The following is an 18,993-nucleotide window of genomic DNA, read 5'->3' as shown; positions in this document are numbered from 1 at the left end:
TTTTTTTTTTTTTGGAATTTTTCTTTAAATGTGGTCAAACCTTTTCAAGATAAGTGTAAAAAGTTGAACACTCTGTATAATGGATCAGGGAGTAGTGATAACTGACAGGGGCGGAATTTTAATGCACCCAGGCTGAAATTTGAAATAATATTTTTTACCGATCATCTAAATTCTCAGAAATCCCGGGACTCAATTGAAAAAATATAGCAGGTGTAACATAAATGAAAATATAAAAAAACCTATACAATTGTGGAGTTTAAACCTCAAGTTAGATTCTGGTAATAAGTCCAAAGGCAGAATCCACCGATCCTGGTGTCTCCAGAGCTGCATTACTGAAATGAAGATGAGCTTTCATCGTGCATGGAAGTGAAATAATTTACATGTGTAGACAAAAAAGTAAGAAGTCTAGTTCTTGGAGTATAATTTAGACTTGTCCGAAAGAAAAAAAGAGAAAGGACATGCGAGGTGGTCCAAAGATTAGGTTTTGGTTAAGAAAGTGGACCGTCGTCAGGCACCAGCGAATAAAGAGAGCGACTAGTGCTACACTATCATATGGCTGCTTTTATCTCCCTTTCTCTGGACCATTTCATTCATACGTCTCAATAGATCCTTCCTAACTATTTTTGTTGTGTAAATGTATCCATGACAGATTTGCAGTATTTTGTTTGTAACGTACCCTTCCTCGGATCTTAGCGATCAATTTCTAGTCAATTTGAGTACAGGTATGCTGTAAATTATTACGGTATATGATTTTACACATAAGACATGAGTAGTTCTGATTATTAATGGACAAAATTTGCGACTAAGACCTCAATATTTAACCATATCAACTTTTTTGAATTTTTGTATATAAAATATTTGAAATACGTGGAGTGTATATATAGATTAGGGTCCGAAATTTGATTTTAACTTGATCGTCTCAACTCATGGATGTCTCGTCGTATTGTTTGGCAAAAGCCATAATCAAAATAAGGACTTTTTTTTTATTAGAAATTTCATATTTATGAGCACCAATATAACTTGACAGTGAAATGAAATATAAAATTTGTCTGGGAGGAGCAAGCAAGTGAAATGTCAGTTCACTAGGGTCGATTGGCGGGACCAAAATGGGATGGATGCACCCATGACGGCGTGGGGTTGTGATCTTGCCCTTTTTCACGCTTCCTACGCTGCCCAATATCTCACCTACAACCACAGCTCGGCTATCCGGTCTCTGCATTTATATATATCTCTACAAATATCATGCAAATCAGTAATGTCAAGTGTATCATTAATTGATACGAACAAATATCGTAAATTAACCGAGTCGAGTGAAAAACATCTCGACTTGAACTGAAAATAAACCTGACTTCTTAAGCTTATCGAACAGGATTAATGAGGGGAGCTATTCAACCTTCTGATCAACAGGTTCGATCTATACAAATGTGTGAGCATTGTGATCCATGATACTGAGACATGAATTAATTTGTTTAATAATATTGAATGAGTTTCATGTAAAAGGAGTTTGCTACTTCGGGGAACATAATAATGAATCATCTTCGCACGAATTAAATAATTAGAAAATATTCAACGAGTCGATGATCGAACAATGCAGAGAAAACATGACAGAGATCGATCATGGATTCATTATTGTTGTTCGTATCACCCCAGTTTTTGGCCCGACAATAAGCAGTACAAGCCACTTATGATCGCAATGTATAAAGTGAGTAAGGTGTCATGGGTACGACGAGTAAGTTTAGTGTAAGGACCATATATTATAATATTTTATTTCTGTAATTATTATTCAGACTTTATAATAATTAATATTAATATTATATGTATGAAGGTGGATGTGGTCACGTGGTTTTATGATGATTATATCCATGCATGATGCACCTAATCCTCCTTTTAATCTGTTTTTTAATACTAGTAAAGTAATTTGTTGGCATTGGGAATGTGTGAAAAGTCTTCTTAAAGCTACCTCTGCTCTATTAAAAAAACAATTAAATTCTGAAAATAATAAAGAGTATCCCTGTATTAAACTATCGTATCTCAGACGTGCTTCATTTTTCTCCTTTTCCCATCGTACACCGGAAACTACAAACTAGTACTATCGTTTTTATGAATAAATAATTCGGAAATTAATAAATACTAGTTGATAGCCCGTGCCAAGCACGGGTTTAAATAAAATTTTAAAATTTGTTATTTATTAGAAGAATAATGTCTTTTTTAATTACATTATCATATTTTTATTATATTTATTTAAATTATTGTTTTTAAATGATATTTAAATTATTGTTATTTAATATAAGACTTTATATATATTAAAATTTGTAACTACTTTAAATTTATTTCATAATAATATGGGTCCCTCTTCTATGGAGTCCACAAAATAAGAGTATTGGTGTCCAAAATTATTTCCAAAATTATTTAAAAATACTCTACTCGTTTCAATTTTAATTTTTTAGTCTACAATATTTATAAACATATGACAATTTGCAGGTCATGTTCTACAATATAATCGTTGCAATCAAAATATAAAACAATTATTTTATAAATCACTAAACACTATATATGTTCTAAAATATAACTCATAAGTAGAATAATGATCTTAATGATTGTTAATGTTGAAAGATGTGATTGATTAATTGATAATTATATATTTAAAAGTACTTAAAGATGGTAAATTATATATAAAATTCGAATAATTAAATATATTATTTATGATTAAACTAAAAGATTATGACTGGTACTTGTTGCGGCTTAAATGCAGATTTTATGGAACTTAACTCTAACAATATGTTTTATTTTAATAAAATTACTATGTTATTTGATGATTTTTAAATTGTGCAAATCAACACATATAAGTTCGTTTTTAGTGTCTTTAATCTTGAACAAAAATTCAAAACTTTTAGTCGTAATTATTTTATTCATTTCATTGGCAAACATTATAAATAATTCTAGTTGGAGTTTTTGTAGATCTAACCGTTTTGATAAACTAATACTGTAGTTTGACAAAATTAATTAACCAAAAGTAATTTGATATCAAATATTTTGACGTATGTCTAGAGTTTCGGTTCTTTTATTATATGTTGCAATATGGACAATGACTTCATTTTCTTTAAGTTTCTATTTGTAAAGTCAGTGTTACCACCGCCTTATTCGTCTTTATCGCAATCTCCTCAAAAACACTGAATGATAATAATAATTATTATTAAAAAATATATGACCAAGTGTTTTGGTACTTTGTTATCAATATTGAATCCTGTTTATTTTAATTCTAAAATATGATAAAAATTTTGTTGATTTGTTTCGTAAATTAAATTGTATGAGCTTTAAAATTTAAAACGAATATTTGACGTATGTTTAGAGTTTTAGTTCTTTTATTATATGTTGCAATATAGACAATGACTTCATTTTCTTTGAGTTTCCATTTGTCAAGTCAGTGTTACCACCGCCTTATTTGTCTTTATCGCAATCTTCACTAAATGATAATAATTATTATTATTAAAAAATATATCGCCAAGTTTTTTGGTACTTTGGTATAAATATTGAATATTTATTTTAATTCTGAAATATGATAGAATTTTTTCAAATTTATTTCGTAAATTAAATTGTATGAGTTTTAAATATCTTGACGTATGTCTAGAGTTTCGGTTCTTTTATTATATGTTGCAATATGGATAATGACTTCATTTTCTTTGAGTTTCTATTTGTCAAGTCAGTGTTGCCACCGCCTTATTCGTCTTTATCGCAATCTTCTGAAAAACACTAAATGATAATAATTATTATTATTTAAAAATAAATGACCATGTTTTTTGGTACTTTGGTATCAATATCGAATCTTGTTTATTTTAATTCTGAAATATGATTGAAATTTTATAGATTTGTTTTGTAAATTAAATTGTATGAGTTTTAAAAATTAAAACGAATATTTGACGTATGTCTAGAGTTTCGGTTCTTTTATTATATGTGGCAATATGGACAATGACTTCATTTTTTAAGTTTTCATTTGTCAAGTCAGTGTAACCACCGCCTTATTCGTCTTTATCGCAATCTTTTAAAAAACACTGAATGATAATAATAATTATTATTAAAAAATAAATGGCCAAGTTTTTTGGTACTTTGGTATCAATATCGAATCTTGTTTATTTTAATTCCGATATATGATAGAACTTCTATAGATTTGTTTCGTAAATTAAAGTGTATGAGTTTTAAAAATTAAAACGAATATTTGACGTATGTCCAGAGTTTCGGTTCCTTTATTATATGTTGCAATATGGACAATGACTTCATTTTTTTAAGTTTCTATTTGTCAAGTCAGTGTTACCACCGCCTTATTCGTCTTTATCGCATTCTTCTGAAAAACGTTGAATGATAATAATTATTATTATTAAAAAATATATGACCAAATTTTTGATACTTTGGTATCAATATTGAATCTTGTTTATTTTAATTCTGAAATACGATAGAAGTTTTATAAATTTGTTTCGTAAATTAAAGTGTATGAGTTTTAAAAATTAAAACGAATATTTGACGTATGTCTAGAGTTTTGGTTCTTTTATTATATGTTGCAATATGGACAATGACTTATTTTTTTTAAGTTTCCATAAAATCAGTGTTACCACCGCTTTATTCGTATTTATCACAATCTTCTGAAAAACATTGAATGATAATAATTATTATTATTAAAAAATATATGACCAATTTTTTTGGTACTTTGGTATCAATATTGAATCTTGTTTATTTTAATTCTGAAATACGATAGAAGTTTTATAAATTTATTTCGTAAATTAAATTGTATGAGTTTTAAAAATTAAAACGAATAATTTCGTTGACATTATTATTCTATTAATAGGATATTATATTAATATCAATATGAACTCCTTATTTATTTGAACTCTAAAGCATGATAAAAGATTTATAGAGTTGTTATGTATATTAAATTATTTGAGTTTTAAAAAATTAAAACAAATAATTTTGTTGGTAACATATTTTTATTAGTAAGATAATTGTTATAAAACAAAATCCTGTCAAATATAGAAGTTTTTTGATAATAGTAATAATTGTTAAATAAAAATTAATATGATGATAGCCAATTTTTTTATAAATTTTATAGAACTGTTTCATAAGTTAAATTGTTAGCGATTTAACTGTGCGAATAAGATAAATGTTATATTACAAAATCCTAAACACCATAGAAGTCTTTTTATAGTAGTGTAATAAATTTAACCAATATTGAAATTTTTATTAATAAAATCCGAATCAATATAGAATTCTTTTCATAATTGTATAATAATAATTATAAAATCCTAAGAATGTATAATAATAAGTATAAAATCCTAATACTATGAAAATCTTTTCATAATTCCATAATTATTGTTGTTATTAAATAAAAAAAATTGTATTACATTGTCCTAATCAATATTGAAGTTTTTAATAATAAAATTCTAATCAATACAGAAGTCTTTCACTGTCTTAATGAATATTGAGGTCTTTAATAATAAAATTCTATTCAATATAAAAGTCTTTTAATAATAATATAACAATGACTATAAAATCCTAATCAATATGAAAGTGACCAAATTTTGGTACTTTTGGTACCGATGTTCCACCGAAAAGTGGTTTCGCTTATTAATAAAGGGTATTGATCGTATACATGTAATATTTTTGTAGGGAGTGTGTGGTCTCTCACTATAGAGTAATTAACTTTAAATCGAGATTCGGCTAGCATTATATGCATCTTTTTTTTATTAGTTCATATAAATTCAGTCCTCGACTTGTGGGAGATGAAGCAGTTTATTGAGTACGTTGATGGCTACCCCATTTAATTTTTTTTATGATTTGTGTCGAAATTATATAATATTGCAGGTGAAAACTAAGGCTGTGTTCACTTCATGGAATGAAATGAGGGGAGAATAGAATGAAAAAATAATATAAAAGTTTTAACGAGAATGAAGAAAGTATGTGATAATGGTGACAAAATATGAATGTAGTTAATTTTTTTGTGAGAAAGATTGTGAAGATAGATGATGTAGAAATAGAATGAGCATTCCTTTCAAAACATGTGGGTAGAGTTATAGTTAAAATAGTAAAGTTGAAATGATCGAAGGAATGAAAATTATATAAATTTTCTTTGATCAACATCATTTTAGAATACAAAATTCATTCCATTCTCCCACCATTCTATTCACTTCAACTTCAAGTGAACACAACTAAGTTTTTATATACTTCACTTGCATTTGTTTTTGATATTGTTTTGGATGAATAGGAAGCTGTGTGCTCACTCTGTCTTCTAAAATAAATAATAACATGTCATGAATAAAAGCTGGGTACTCTCATGGCAACCCTCCAGTGGAAGGTCCAAAATAGTAGCTGAGCAACAATTACTCTTGAATCGCATTTCTCACTTTTCTATTTTATTATGTATTTGTGATTTTCATGAGCAACACAATAATGCAGCATAAATTGCTGGCCGGTTGGTAGATACACAGTATTTTGCTTTCTCTGAATATAGCGTTGCAATGTTTTTTTTTTTTTTTTTAAAAGCATTTCCGACCGATTTTAGATAGAATTAAATAAATCATATCATCAACAAAAAATAAAGATAATATATAAAATTTCAGTCAATAATATGTGATAAACTAATATATTGATAGTTATGAACATTGTGAAGGTCAATTGCGATACTATTGGTTTCATAACTGATGTAGTTAGATTGCTCAGGATATTATTATAATACTTTTTAGATCAAAGAATATGAATATTCTATGTGTTAAGCGACCTGAAAATAAAATGACTATTTGTTTAGTTCATTCTTTGTTTCATAATCAGATTGTAATTGACAGTTTGGGAGTTTATTCAGATTGGGTTTGCACTTCGTATTAATAAAATCATTTGTTTATAAAAAAAAAATTATCTTATGGCGCTTCAAAAAAGTCTTTCTATAATAATTTTATTCCTAATTCTTATGCCGCTTATCCAATATAGAACTTTCAGTCGAATAGTCGATAACTGTTATTGTTAACAGGCACTAAATTAGGTTCCTGCTTGTTTATAACTGTTAGAAACTTGATACTGAAAGTAACGGAATGAACATGCGAATTGAATCGGAAAGTTTGTTATATCTATAATTGGAATATGTTACAACACCTCTTGCAAATATCAGTTACTTTTCTACGTTTCTGTTGCACATGTTGAGTAGTGGCTGACCTCTACAAAGTTTTATAGAGCAATCTTCTTCTCTTTTTCCGGTAAAAATAAGTTTTATATTTCTTGTCCTAACCGATTTTAGCTTGTTTATATTTTATTATCATTTTCTTCTTTTTTCTGAAAATATATTTTATTATTATCTTAAAATCATAACATTGCATTGCGATTATATATCTTCTGTTATATAATATTATAATTTTATTAACTAAATAAATTTTTTAGCTAAAAGAATTATTTAGCTAATAAAATTATGTAACTGTATATTTTTTCATGTTATATTATGGAGTATATATATATATATATATATATATATATATATATATATATATATATATTTTAAAATATAAAAGATGACATACTTACATAAAGCTTATTGGAGTGTCAAATTTTACCAATCTCATGAACAACCAATCCTAGTATATCTTTGTGAATCCAAAATTTTGATTTAAGATTTAAGTTCGTTTTTTAATAAAAAATTAATACCAACTTCAAGTCGGAATTAGATTTTAACATAAAAATTCGAAACTCATTTTGCACTTGATCTGAAATTGGTATATTTTTATGTTACATATATGTTTTCTTTTGCAATGATATGTTACATATACTCTATTCTATATAACATAAACTAAATACTAATAATATTTATTTCACATATTTCATGGGTTCCGGTTTATTAAAACACATTCATATCCCACAAATTAGGTTTCGGATACAATGGTTATGAATCTTTTCTGAATTTAAATTCTAAATTTGTTTCAATAAATAAATTCCAAATTCGGGTTTAAATTTTGCCAATTTTCAAGTACATTGTCATTTTTTCCCCTTTTTTCTCTCTAAATTGAGTGCACTGTCTTTTTGCTATCAACCGAGTATTTTACCCGTGGAGCAGTATATAATGCAAGTACATGATTATTCACACACTGAGTTGTAGCACAAGAAAAGAACACAGTGATTGCCCAGTTGCTTATATTCTTTTCCATTATTATTACTTTTCCCGCTCCCTCTGCACTCTCCATTTTGATGCCTAAACAATCTTTTAAGTTTTCTATTTCTCCTTTCTACTTCCAAGAAAAGTTCTAACAACATGAATCCAAACTCAAACTCAAACTCAAGAACTCCAACTAAAACTCCACTTCATCTCTCTAATAATAAACCCCTTCATCTTAATCCTCAACAAAAGGTGCTTCTCTTTCACTTTAATCTCTTTTCTTTCTTCTTTATCCAACTTATATGTACTTTCACTTCATGGGCTTTGCAAGATTATTACACAGATCTTACTTTGTTCAACTTGTCATAATTTGATTCAGTTTTATTATTTTCTAGTTGAATTGTTACTATGGTTTTTTTTTAAGTTTTTATTGATAGTGTTTAGTGGAGATTGTGAAGTGTTGGAAGTGACCCACATCAAGTGAAGGAGTGAGAATAGTTTAGACTACTTTTGATCCAAATCTAGAGCATGTGTTTATCTCTCTCTTTATCAAGCAAAGAATATGTGGTTTACTTTCTTTTAACACAATCTTGATATTATATATTCTAGTATTCTGTCTCACAGTTTCAACTGCAAAATTAGGACAAGAGAGTGGAAATGCAGGGGACTCACCGCAATGTCGTTGCGAGTAGGAGGGCATCAAGTAGGGAAAGAAAGCTGGCCTTGCTTCAAGATGTATTCAGTTTCTTGCATTAGTATTTGTTGTGTCTTTGTTTTGTTTCGTTTTTCGGAGAAACTTGTTTTTTTGGTTGCAGAATTTTGATTTGTTATGTTAATTGACAGGTTGATAATCTTAAGAGGAAGTTGAGACATGAGGAAAATGTACACAGAGCATTGGAGAGGGCTTTTAGTAGGCCTTTGGGAGCTTTACCTCGTCTTCCTCCTTATCTCCCTCAGCATGTTAGTCTACTTTTCTGAATAATTCGTGATTCAAGTTACTAGATTTGTCGCCAATTCTACATATTTTTTTCAAGAACATAAAAGAATTTGTACTCGTATCGTTATGATGTATCCAGAAATTGATTGCATTAGCATTTTACTAACAAGACTCAATGCTATCGGATCCTAGTTAGCATTCCTATTTCTTTATTTGGGAATTTCTTGACAACGGATTAAAGAAGGTTTCTCTTATGTGATGTTTGGAATGCAGACATTAGAACTTCTTGCTGAAGTAGCTGTACTGGAGGAAGAGGTTGTTCGGCTAGAAGAACAAGTTGTAGATTTCAGACAGGGTCTCTACCAAGAAGCTCTTTACACCTCCTCCAGAAAGAGTACAGAGAAGCCTACTACTGTTGCCTCGATGACCAGTTCTAGAGGAAAGCACAGTAGATCCTTTTCACAGAGTGAAGTCAATGTTGAAACTTCTCCCCCGACAAAGCCTTCACCATCTACTTCGAGGACTACTACGAGGAGGAGACTGTTGTCATCTGACCCTGTATGTGGTCAAGACGAGCATTCCTCTGATAGACACACAAGTGATAAACAATGTTTACAGAAGCTTGACACCTCTTTGGAAGATGGGTTAGGAAAAGAGAATCAATTGTGCACAAACAGTACAAAGGTTAAGCAATATCTGGGAAATGAAAGTGCAATAGCCAGAACACCAGCGAAGAGGCCTCCAAACAAACCTAAATCATCTGAAAAAACTGTTGATTTTCAGAAGCAGGAGGTATATACAATTACCAAGTAGTAAATGTGCTTAAACAATTCAACTTTATAAAAAAGTCAGTGCTGTAATAATCTTATCAGTTATCAATAACTTGAATTGATCATACTTGTATTTATCCTGGTACAGTGCATAGCAGTGGAGCAGGAAATAGCACAAGAGAGCTCTTCTGGTTCTTCAGAGAGGAATTTGGAAACTGAAAGTAGTACAGCAAACAAAATATCTGAGGATGTTGTTAAGTGCTTGTCTAGCATATTTCTGAGGTTAAGTAAGTCTAAGGGTAAAACAATGGAATCAGAACTGTTGTCGTCTGTAATTGCTTTGGCTTTTGAGGGTGATAATAAGTTCCGGGATCCGTATGGTATCTTCTCTGAATCAAGAAGAGATATTGGCCCATATAAAGATGTTTCTGTCATTGAAGCTTGCTCCATAGACCTGAAACGGAAAACAAATGCTGCATTTCTCATCAACAGACTAAAGTAAGATCCTGGATCGATAAAAATGCTTCTGTATCTGTCTTTGTGTTTCAAATCAAATCTTATACCTGTTCTGCATTTAATCCTCAGGATCCTCCTTGGCAAGCTCGCCTCTGTCAACTTAGAGGGTCTAAACCATCAGCAGAAGCTTGCTTTCTGGATTAATACCTATAATTCATGCATGATGAATGTAAGCATTTATTTATTCATATGTGTTATGATTGGTAATTTCTTTAGGCTCAAGTTATCTGAACTAAGTTCTAGTATGAAAATTAACCTTCAGGCATTTTTGGAGCATGGGATACCTAGAAGTCCTGAAATGGTTGTAGCACTGATGCAAAAGGCAAGTTCTGATTCCTCATGTTTAGTGGAAATTTTTAGCAAGTTGTTCAGTTTGAAATAATTTCATCCATATATCGAAAAGTAAAAACGGACAACTCGTCATATCCGTTGGAACTTGAATTTAAACTACATCAGTTAAAAGTTAAAATCCTATATCTTCAGTACTAAGCACAATGCCAACATGTGGGCATTCAGCATTGTATCATCATCAAAAGTAGTCATGTTACTACTTCATTCCAACATAATCTTCATTATACAATGGCTACATCCAGCTCTGTATAACTGGCATTTTAAAGACATAAGCATACTCCATAACTATGCTTCACAAATTCTCCAGGCAACGCTTACAGTTGGAGGACATCTGCTAAATGCAATCACAATTGAGCACTTCATCTTGAGGCTACCTTATCACTTGAAATATGTATGTATAATCCTCTTCGTTTCTACTCTGATAGTCATATTAAAAAAAGGTTCTTATGCATGTATTAGGGAGTCTTCTTCTTCTTTTCGGGTTATAGATGCTCATACTCATTGATCAGTTTGTTATGGTTCCTAGCAGAATTCTGCAAAATCAGAAAGAAATGATGAGATGAAGGCACGCAGCATTTTTGGATTTGATTGGTCTGAGCCCTTGGTCACATTTGCCCTCTCTTGTGGGAGTTGGTCATCTCCTGCTGTAAGTTGGTTGCTCCTCTAGTCCTTTCTAACATTTGTTGAATGTCTTAAGTAATTAGGTTCATAAAAAACAACTTTGTTTACCTTCTAACATCTGATAAACGATGTTATTTTAAATGAAGGTGAGAGTCTACACTGCATCCCAAGTTGACAAGGAGTTGGAAATAGCGAAGAGAGATTACTTGCAGGCAGCTGTTGGAATATCAACAAAGAATAAGATAATAATCCCTAAGGTTTTGGATTGGTATCTCCTTGACTTTGCGAAAGACTTGGAATCCATGCTGGATTGGGTATGCCTCCAGCTACCTGATGATGTCAGGAATGAAACAGTTAAATGTCTCGAGAGAAAAGGGAGAGAGCCTCTTTCGCAATTGGTCCAAGTAACACCGTATGACTTCAGCTTCAGGTACCTTATACACCGATGAGAGTCGTCATATGATCGAGAACCTTCAGGCTGCAGGGTTCTCTGGACTGGGGGATGACAGGTCTGTTTTGCTGAGAAACAAATAAGTGTATATATACTTGATGTGGTCCATCTAGGATATGCAGGTTGAAACAAACTTCTCCTGCAAATAAGTTTGGGGTGTGGTGATTGGTTCATTCAGATTGGGTTTAAGGGGGGAGAATATACAATAACGAAAATTTTGTTTCTCTGTTTTGAGTTTTCAGCGAGAGATTGTTAGAACTGTATTTGTGGTCACTGACTATTTAGTTAGATGTATAACAACATAATGTCATAATGCGCCATCTGAGATGACTAAAGTGTTGATCAGTTGTTGCATCTTTTATTACATTAGCAGTTTTTTAAATCTAATGGAGGTGCACAGAATGTTGAATAAATTATTTAAATACAAACACAAATTGCTTCATCCTTTGAAAATTCTCCCTTATATTTTCTGTAACTGGATGTCACAGTAATTAGTTGGGAGTAAAAATGGGAATCAGAATTAACCCACTGATTCAGAATTTATCAGATAATTTTTTGATAAATTTGGGATTTTTAGTCAAATCAGAGTGTAATCACTAAATCGGTAAAATATTCTTTAAAAATTAATCGGGAATTTTTAGAACACTGGCCGAGATAGAGTAAAATGACTAGGAAAAACACATGTATGTCTTTGTATGTCAAAGTGAGAACATGTATTCTAAGAGGTTCAACTTTTAAGATGGCATTATTTCGGATGTTACATGTGTACTAACAAGAGGGAAAATAGAGAAATTTGAGTGGGAATGGCTTAGTGTTCTTGAGCTTTGGCAATGGCTCGAGTAGACACCCCGCGCAACAGTTTTACATAACCGGCAAAACTAAGCTTTCCATCTGTGTGCCTGATGAAGTCATTCAGTACAGCAGGAGCAGGGACAGAGGGGCCAAGGCCTAGCTCCTAAAACAATATTTGAAAAAAAAATGCAAATGAGGCCGGTGAAAAACTCATCAGGCATCCAAATTGCACCGCATTAGTAAATTTGGCATATTGACTAGAAGACACTTACATAAGCAAATTCCTCAATCATTATAGCCCTGTTACCGTCTTTCTCAAATAGTTCATAGGCGCAACAAGCCTGTTGCTCCCATTGGTCCAGTGCCTTGAGCTGATGAACACTCAAAGCTGCTGCACAGAATTCCTCAAAATCCATCCTTCTAAATTGAAGCGCATTGAACTGAAAAGATAATGGAGTAGGAGTTTCATGTTTATTGCCAGAAAATAAATAATGACAGATACTCCATTAAATATGTCTCATACGTATCGTACTCCCAACAAAGTTGAAGAGAGCCCATTTCCGTAATAATGAAGAACGTACCTCTACTAAAAGATCATGCACACGAGAATCTTTCATGGCGTCAGTTGAATTTCTCATCAAGGCCTGGTCATAAAGTAGAGGATCCAAGGAACATTTAACAAGAGGTCATAACAAGATTACAATATAGTGCAACAAACTGACCTGTTTGATGCTTTCTAAGCTTAGAGCAAGTCCAATGCTAGATGCTATATATCTATTGCTATTGCTATAATATAGCATCAAAAAGTGTTTTTTGGTGCTAAAATAAAACTTGCACTCCAATGCTAAGTTCTATAACTTGTTTCAAATTTAACCAACTCATTAACTTTTACCTAACTTTTATATAGAACCAACTCTTTAACTTTTACCTAACTCATAATTCATTAAATAGTTTCCAATTTTTATTTATTGATGATGTGGCAACATGGATGGATCCATCCTTGCTTTCAAATATAGAACCAAGGATGCATCTATGCATGGATGCATCCAAATATGGCACCCCTTTGGAGTTGAGTCTTTTTACTTTTGATGCTATAATATAGCAATAGAACCAAGTATAGCATTGCATTGGAGTTGCTCTTATAGCTCCATTTTTGTTCGGTCCCAACAACACAAATTGCTTCTTCAAATAAAAAAGCTCATCAACTGTCAATGTCTTGGATAAAGCCTGCCAAATGTTAAAGAGGAAGTATTACAATTATTTTAGTAATGTCCTGCTAACATGTTCTAATAAATTAGTTGTTTTGGCATCAAATACATGGACTTGGAAATAAGCAAGCAATAAACATTTTTTCTAGAAGTTATAGCCAGTCCGACCAGACTGTTAATATGCTTTCGTATTCTCCTATTATTTGTTACTTTTTCTATAAGATAACATTGTCCATTATAAACAACAAAAGTTAGTACAAAGAAACAATATTTGTAATTTCAGAATAAATGTACCTAGATACATTTTATAATGGTTATACTTGAAGCAAATGGTATCAAACTGGGCAACAGAAAAATGTTTCATACATGCACTTTAGCATCAAGATTCAATTTTAACAATATGAAGAGTGAATACTGTGTGCCAGAAAACATGAGCAAGATTATTTCACACGCTAAAAACCTCATAACACAATCTTCCACTGAAGAGCCTTAAATGTTAAATGCAACCCTTTAGGAAATAGGAATATATTCAAACAAAAATGAAACATGTTCATATTTTTCTTGGGATAAGACACTCCTACTTCTTATCTTAATTTTAAATGACAAATTTTTTTTTTGACTCATAGAAGTATAATCTTTCCTGAAAGAGGTAAAAAACATGTACAAATCAAAAGAAAATGATTTCCACTAAAAATTGCAACATGTACACACCCGTAAAGCTGCTTTTCGAAGAGGAGATGAACGCATATAAACTCTCATAAGTTTCAAAACCAATATGTCCAGTGGAAACTTTATATCATGACTATTCTTGATCCATGAATGACCTGCAGTAGAAACCTTTAGAACACTTTACAAACATTGACAACAGAACACTACAAGAAACAGGGTCTTTTCTGACCAAACTTTTCCGGGCACAATCCCCTGTAGTCGTCAGCTTGTTCCTGACAGACGGTTATTTACCTTCATAACAATCATTTTGGTGGCGGGAAATAGCTCTGTTTCTTGTAGTGGAAGGCTAAGAACTCAGCAAGTAAAATATGAGACACTTACACAGGGCTTGAGCAGCGGTCATTCTTTTTCGTGGATCTTTATTCAATAGACGCTTGACAAAGTCTTTGGCCTCAGAAGATACAGAAGTCCAGGATGGTTCATCAAAACTAAGATCAGCTTTTAGAACATCTCGAAAGATCCCAGACTGAGTTCGAGCCCAAAATGGACGGCTACCACATAGCAGGATATATGATATCACACCAATATTCCAGACATCAGCTTCAGTACTGTAAGATCTATGTAAAACTTCTGGAGCCACATAGTATGTAGTGCCCACAATATCATTTAGCCTTTCATCTGCAAGACACTTGCAATATTAAAAAACTGATTTTTAAGTATGACAGAAAAAGAAGGGAACTGTGACAAACCTGGCTTCACATAATCTGACAATCCAAAATCAATAGCCTTCAGTTGTGAGTCCTCGTCCTTTAGTTTTAACAAAAAATTCTGTTCCAGAAATCAGGTAATCAGTAATAATTTAAGGGCACAGACAAACCAGATGTATGAAGGGCATAAACAGATGGACATCAATTATAAGAAATTTTGTTTGTTGAAAATTCTGCAATGATAATTTATATAAGTGAAAACCTCCGATGAACAAATAGAATATACAAACCAGGACAGAGCAGATGTCCTAAACCAATATATAGAACCTATAATACAGCAGTCACAAACTCTTCACATGGTACTTGAGATCATATTAGATTATCATAACAGATGTAATTAAGTGCTGCTCATTTGGCATCATCAAACAAGAAGATATCTCACCTCTGGCTTAAGATCTCGGTGGACCACCCCTTGCAAATGACAGAATGCAACAACATTCAATATTTGTATCATAACAGCCTTTGCATCATCTTCCGTGAATTTTCCGCCTCTGCACAACAAAGATACAGCTTGTCAAATCTTTCATATAACCTAAATTGCTAAGGAATTCTTTTGCTTTTTAAAACTCCTTTTGCTCCACAGGTCTAGTACAGACTTCATGAATATAGCTTACAGCGATGGAAATACCTCGAAAGAATTCTATCCAAAAGGTCACCACCTTCACATAACCTGATAATAGATATGATGAAAAAATGTGTAAATACTAAGATTTGCATCTCAGAGATTTAAAAAACTGATAACTAAACTTCCACGCTGTTCTCAAAGGTTGGCTTAGAAAAACAAGTTTGTCCCCAAAAAGATGTTTCACATATCTATAAAGTCTGTCTCATGTAAAACTTATGGTTCACGAGGTAAAAATATCATTATACATTTGTATCGAAAATGTACTTGGCGCAATCTTCTGAGGCATTTGTAGCAGCAATTAGTTACATTTTCATATTATCCTTTTATTTCTACTTTTTCCCTTCAACATTTTCTTCTGGGGTGAGCTCAGGGAGTATTGCATTCTCAGTCTTAAAATTTGCTTGACAAAAAAAGTGAAAATGATGTCCAAGATAAACAAACAATAATCCAACTTATATATCACTAGTTAAACGTACTTTTATAAGGGCGTTAGCACAAAAAGCATTATGAAAATCAGAATTTAATAACCTACAATTAGCCTAAATTTCAATACCAGTTAATGATATAAGATATCTTACTCCATCACAACATAGACATTCGTATGATCTTCATATGCTTCATAAAATTCTACTATATTGTGATGCCCTGTCAAAGCTCTTAAAATTTTCACCTCCCTTCTGACATCCCTGATGGCTATGGCAGTTGTCATCTACAGTGAAAAAAATCAATTACAGAGAACAACACGTACAAGGATCAAAAAGATGCCGTGAAAGTGAAGAATTAATGCCTGAGCATGTCAGACAATTTAATGTACAACATTACCGAGAAAGAGATCTTACTTTTACAGCTACTGGCATTAGAGATACAATGAAACATGTTCTGTGACAGTTCTACATATTCTATCTGATCAAGAAGCAAAATGATAACCGTAAAATAATGATATTGTTCTCACAGATATTATATAAAAGTATCAACCTACATCACCCTGCCGATATATGTTCATTCCACCCTAAGAAAACAATAAACAATCTTTTAAGTAAATAGTTATGCAATATGACAAAACCATAGGCAACATCTTGAAATTGGTTTTCCTAAGTTACAGTTTTGGCCCGACAAAAACATTCAAATTTAATTATGGGAAGTGAACATTAGATTAATGTTTTTCCTGTTTTCTGAAATTTTATTAAATGTTGGGTACGGGTCTCTGGCTATCGATGCCTAGGGACTTGCTAGGTAGCATACTATTTTTGGGCCATTGGAGGAATATTCAGCGGTCAGATAATAACATTTTTTTAACACGTCCAGCACTTTTTAACCGCTAGACGGGGCCTCATCCAGCGCTGAGCGGGGTCATTTTCCCCGTCCAACGGTTAAAATACGCTGGAAGTATTAAAAAATTTGTTATAATCCTGACTTCATTGAACGACCAAAAAATAGTATGATACTTAACAAGTCCCCAGCCATCCAAGACCCTTAAATGTTAACTATTTTATGATGATAATATTATTATATACGAAATAAAACTCAGATTCAAACTGTTAGTTAGGAAAACCAATTTCAAGATGTTGCATATGGTTCTAATTTATTACTGTCGGCCTGTGGCAGGGCTAAATAAAATTATGCAGACTACACACAACAATAATCAAAATTCCTCAACAATCGAACTCAAACAAAACAACATAATAATATTTCATCAGTCCCAAAATAATAATCGTTTTGACTTTTGCACGTAATTTAAGATTAAAAAAAACATAATTCTACGTCTTAGTTTTCAAAAAAAAATCTGAATAAAAATATATATGTTAAATTTTATTTTAAAGTTTTTTTGAAAAACAATGTTCTGAAATATGTTATTTTTATGGCTCAAAATGCATGCAAAAGTCACAATATTATTCAGGAACAGAGAGAGTACTTGGCAAAATTCCCTAACCTTTGCTTTGGGAATGACCTTAACCGCAACATCAAGCCCCTTAAACTTGCCTTTCTTACACTTAGCTTTGCAAGTATAGCTAAAATACCCTCTCCCAACTTCATCCTCAATCTCATACTTACTCCCAAAATTCTTCGAAAACCCGAAAGTCTTTTCCAATCCGGCACCTCCATCCACATCAACAGGCCTCACCGAGCCCTGCCATCCAGCCCAAAAGGCCTTGAGAAGCCCCTTGGCCGTGGAATTAGAGCTTGTGGTGGCGGTGACTGGAATAGCGTCACAGGGATCGGATGAATGAGGTTTGGAAATGAATATCCCCATTTTTGATTAAGCAATCGGAAATGGTGGTGTGTGAGAGTAATAAGAGCAGGTGAAGGAATCGACTTTACGTACTTTCCGACATCAGTCAAACTAATTCGCTGTACTTTCCATAGAAAATATGCCATGCGAGTCAATTTTTTAATCACAGCAAAAGAAATGAAGACTTCAACGGTTACTTTATACTCGGACGGTCCCCTTTCCAAATCCATTTTTGTTTTGAAACAGGCAAATTGACTAATTTTTAAATAAATATTATAAATTATTTATTTATTATTTTTAAAATTTGAAAATTGTATTTTAAATTTGGACTAAATGTATACTAAATTATGGATCTTTTGTATGTATTTAGACAAAATATATCTTTTAATCTGAAAAGTGAGTAAATGGCGGGCCAAAGTGAGTGGAAGAAATCAATGTATGTACTCCCTCCGTCCCGGTAGATTATACTCCCTCCATCCCATTTTAAGTGTCTTGTTTTGACTTTGAACGGTCAAATTGACCAATTTTTGACCAAGCATAAAGAACAAATAAGTTATTATTTTAAAAAAACTAAAAATTGCATTTTATAGTATATTGTATGTACTTTATAATGACATAATTTGTTTTACTTTTAAAAATTATATTATGTGTGTAAATCTCAGTCAAAATTTGGTCAATTTGACCATTCAAAAGTCAAACAGGACACTTAAAATGGGATGGAGGGAGTATACGTTTGGTTTGGACACGGAGACCAAGAAAAAGTGTAAAAAGTGAGTAAATTGAGATGAAAAGTGAGTAAAGTGGTGGGACCCATTTATATTTAATGATAGATTTGAGATAGTGGAGGAAAATAGTGGGTGTAATAGTGTTTATATTATTATAGAATGGAGATAGTGGAAGAATGTAGTGGGTGTAGTAGTGTTTTATATTATAAAAA

At 31.9% G+C, this 18,993-nt stretch overlaps 2 protein-coding genes across 4 annotated transcripts; one reads left to right on the top strand and one right to left on the bottom strand.

The window, feature by feature from the left end:
• Positions 1–8,112: 8,112 nt before the first annotated feature.
• Positions 8,113–12,152, top strand: LOC108196010 (uncharacterized). Of its 3 annotated transcripts, none has more exons than XM_017363060.2 (10): positions 8,113–8,371; positions 8,762–8,854; positions 8,963–9,079; positions 9,330–9,848; positions 9,975–10,324; positions 10,412–10,511; positions 10,605–10,664; positions 11,001–11,084; positions 11,223–11,339; positions 11,461–12,152. In XM_017363060.2, exons 1-10 carry the CDS (start codon positions 8,276–8,278, stop codon positions 11,761–11,763), a joined length of 1,839 nt encoding a protein of 612 aa, XP_017218549.1. In that variant the 5' UTR covers positions 8,113–8,275; the 3' UTR covers positions 11,764–12,152. The 3 variants fall into 3 exon arrangements, with proteins under 3 accessions (XP_017218549.1, XP_017218550.1, XP_017218551.1); XM_017363061.2 differs by having other exon boundaries at positions 8,117–8,371; positions 8,744–8,854; XM_017363062.2 differs by having other exon boundaries at positions 8,117–8,371; positions 8,729–8,854.
• A 268-nt stretch (positions 12,153–12,420) lies between these two features.
• Positions 12,421–18,187, bottom strand: LOC108196011 (CDPK-related protein kinase). Its single transcript, XM_017363063.2, has 12 exons — positions 17,757–18,187; positions 16,405–16,535; positions 15,830–15,871; positions 15,584–15,692; positions 15,184–15,262; positions 14,816–15,112; positions 14,477–14,589; positions 13,700–13,784; positions 13,280–13,302; positions 13,139–13,201; positions 12,830–12,997; positions 12,421–12,720 (listed from the first exon to the last, which is right to left on the bottom strand). The coding sequence occupies exons 1-12, from the start codon at positions 18,075–18,077 to the stop codon at positions 12,574–12,576; spliced, it is 1,578 nt and encodes a 525-aa protein (XP_017218552.1). The 5' UTR covers positions 18,078–18,187; the 3' UTR covers positions 12,421–12,573.
• Between the last annotated feature and the right edge of the window lie 806 nt (positions 18,188–18,993).

This window comes from Daucus carota, chromosome 7 (genome assembly GCF_001625215.2).
Source record: "Daucus carota subsp. sativus chromosome 7, DH1 v3.0, whole genome shotgun sequence".
NCBI classification, from domain to species: Eukaryota; Viridiplantae; Streptophyta; class Magnoliopsida; order Apiales; family Apiaceae; genus Daucus; species Daucus carota.
Note: the sequence above shows the minus strand (reverse complement) of the source record. Positions and strands in the feature narration are given on the sequence as shown.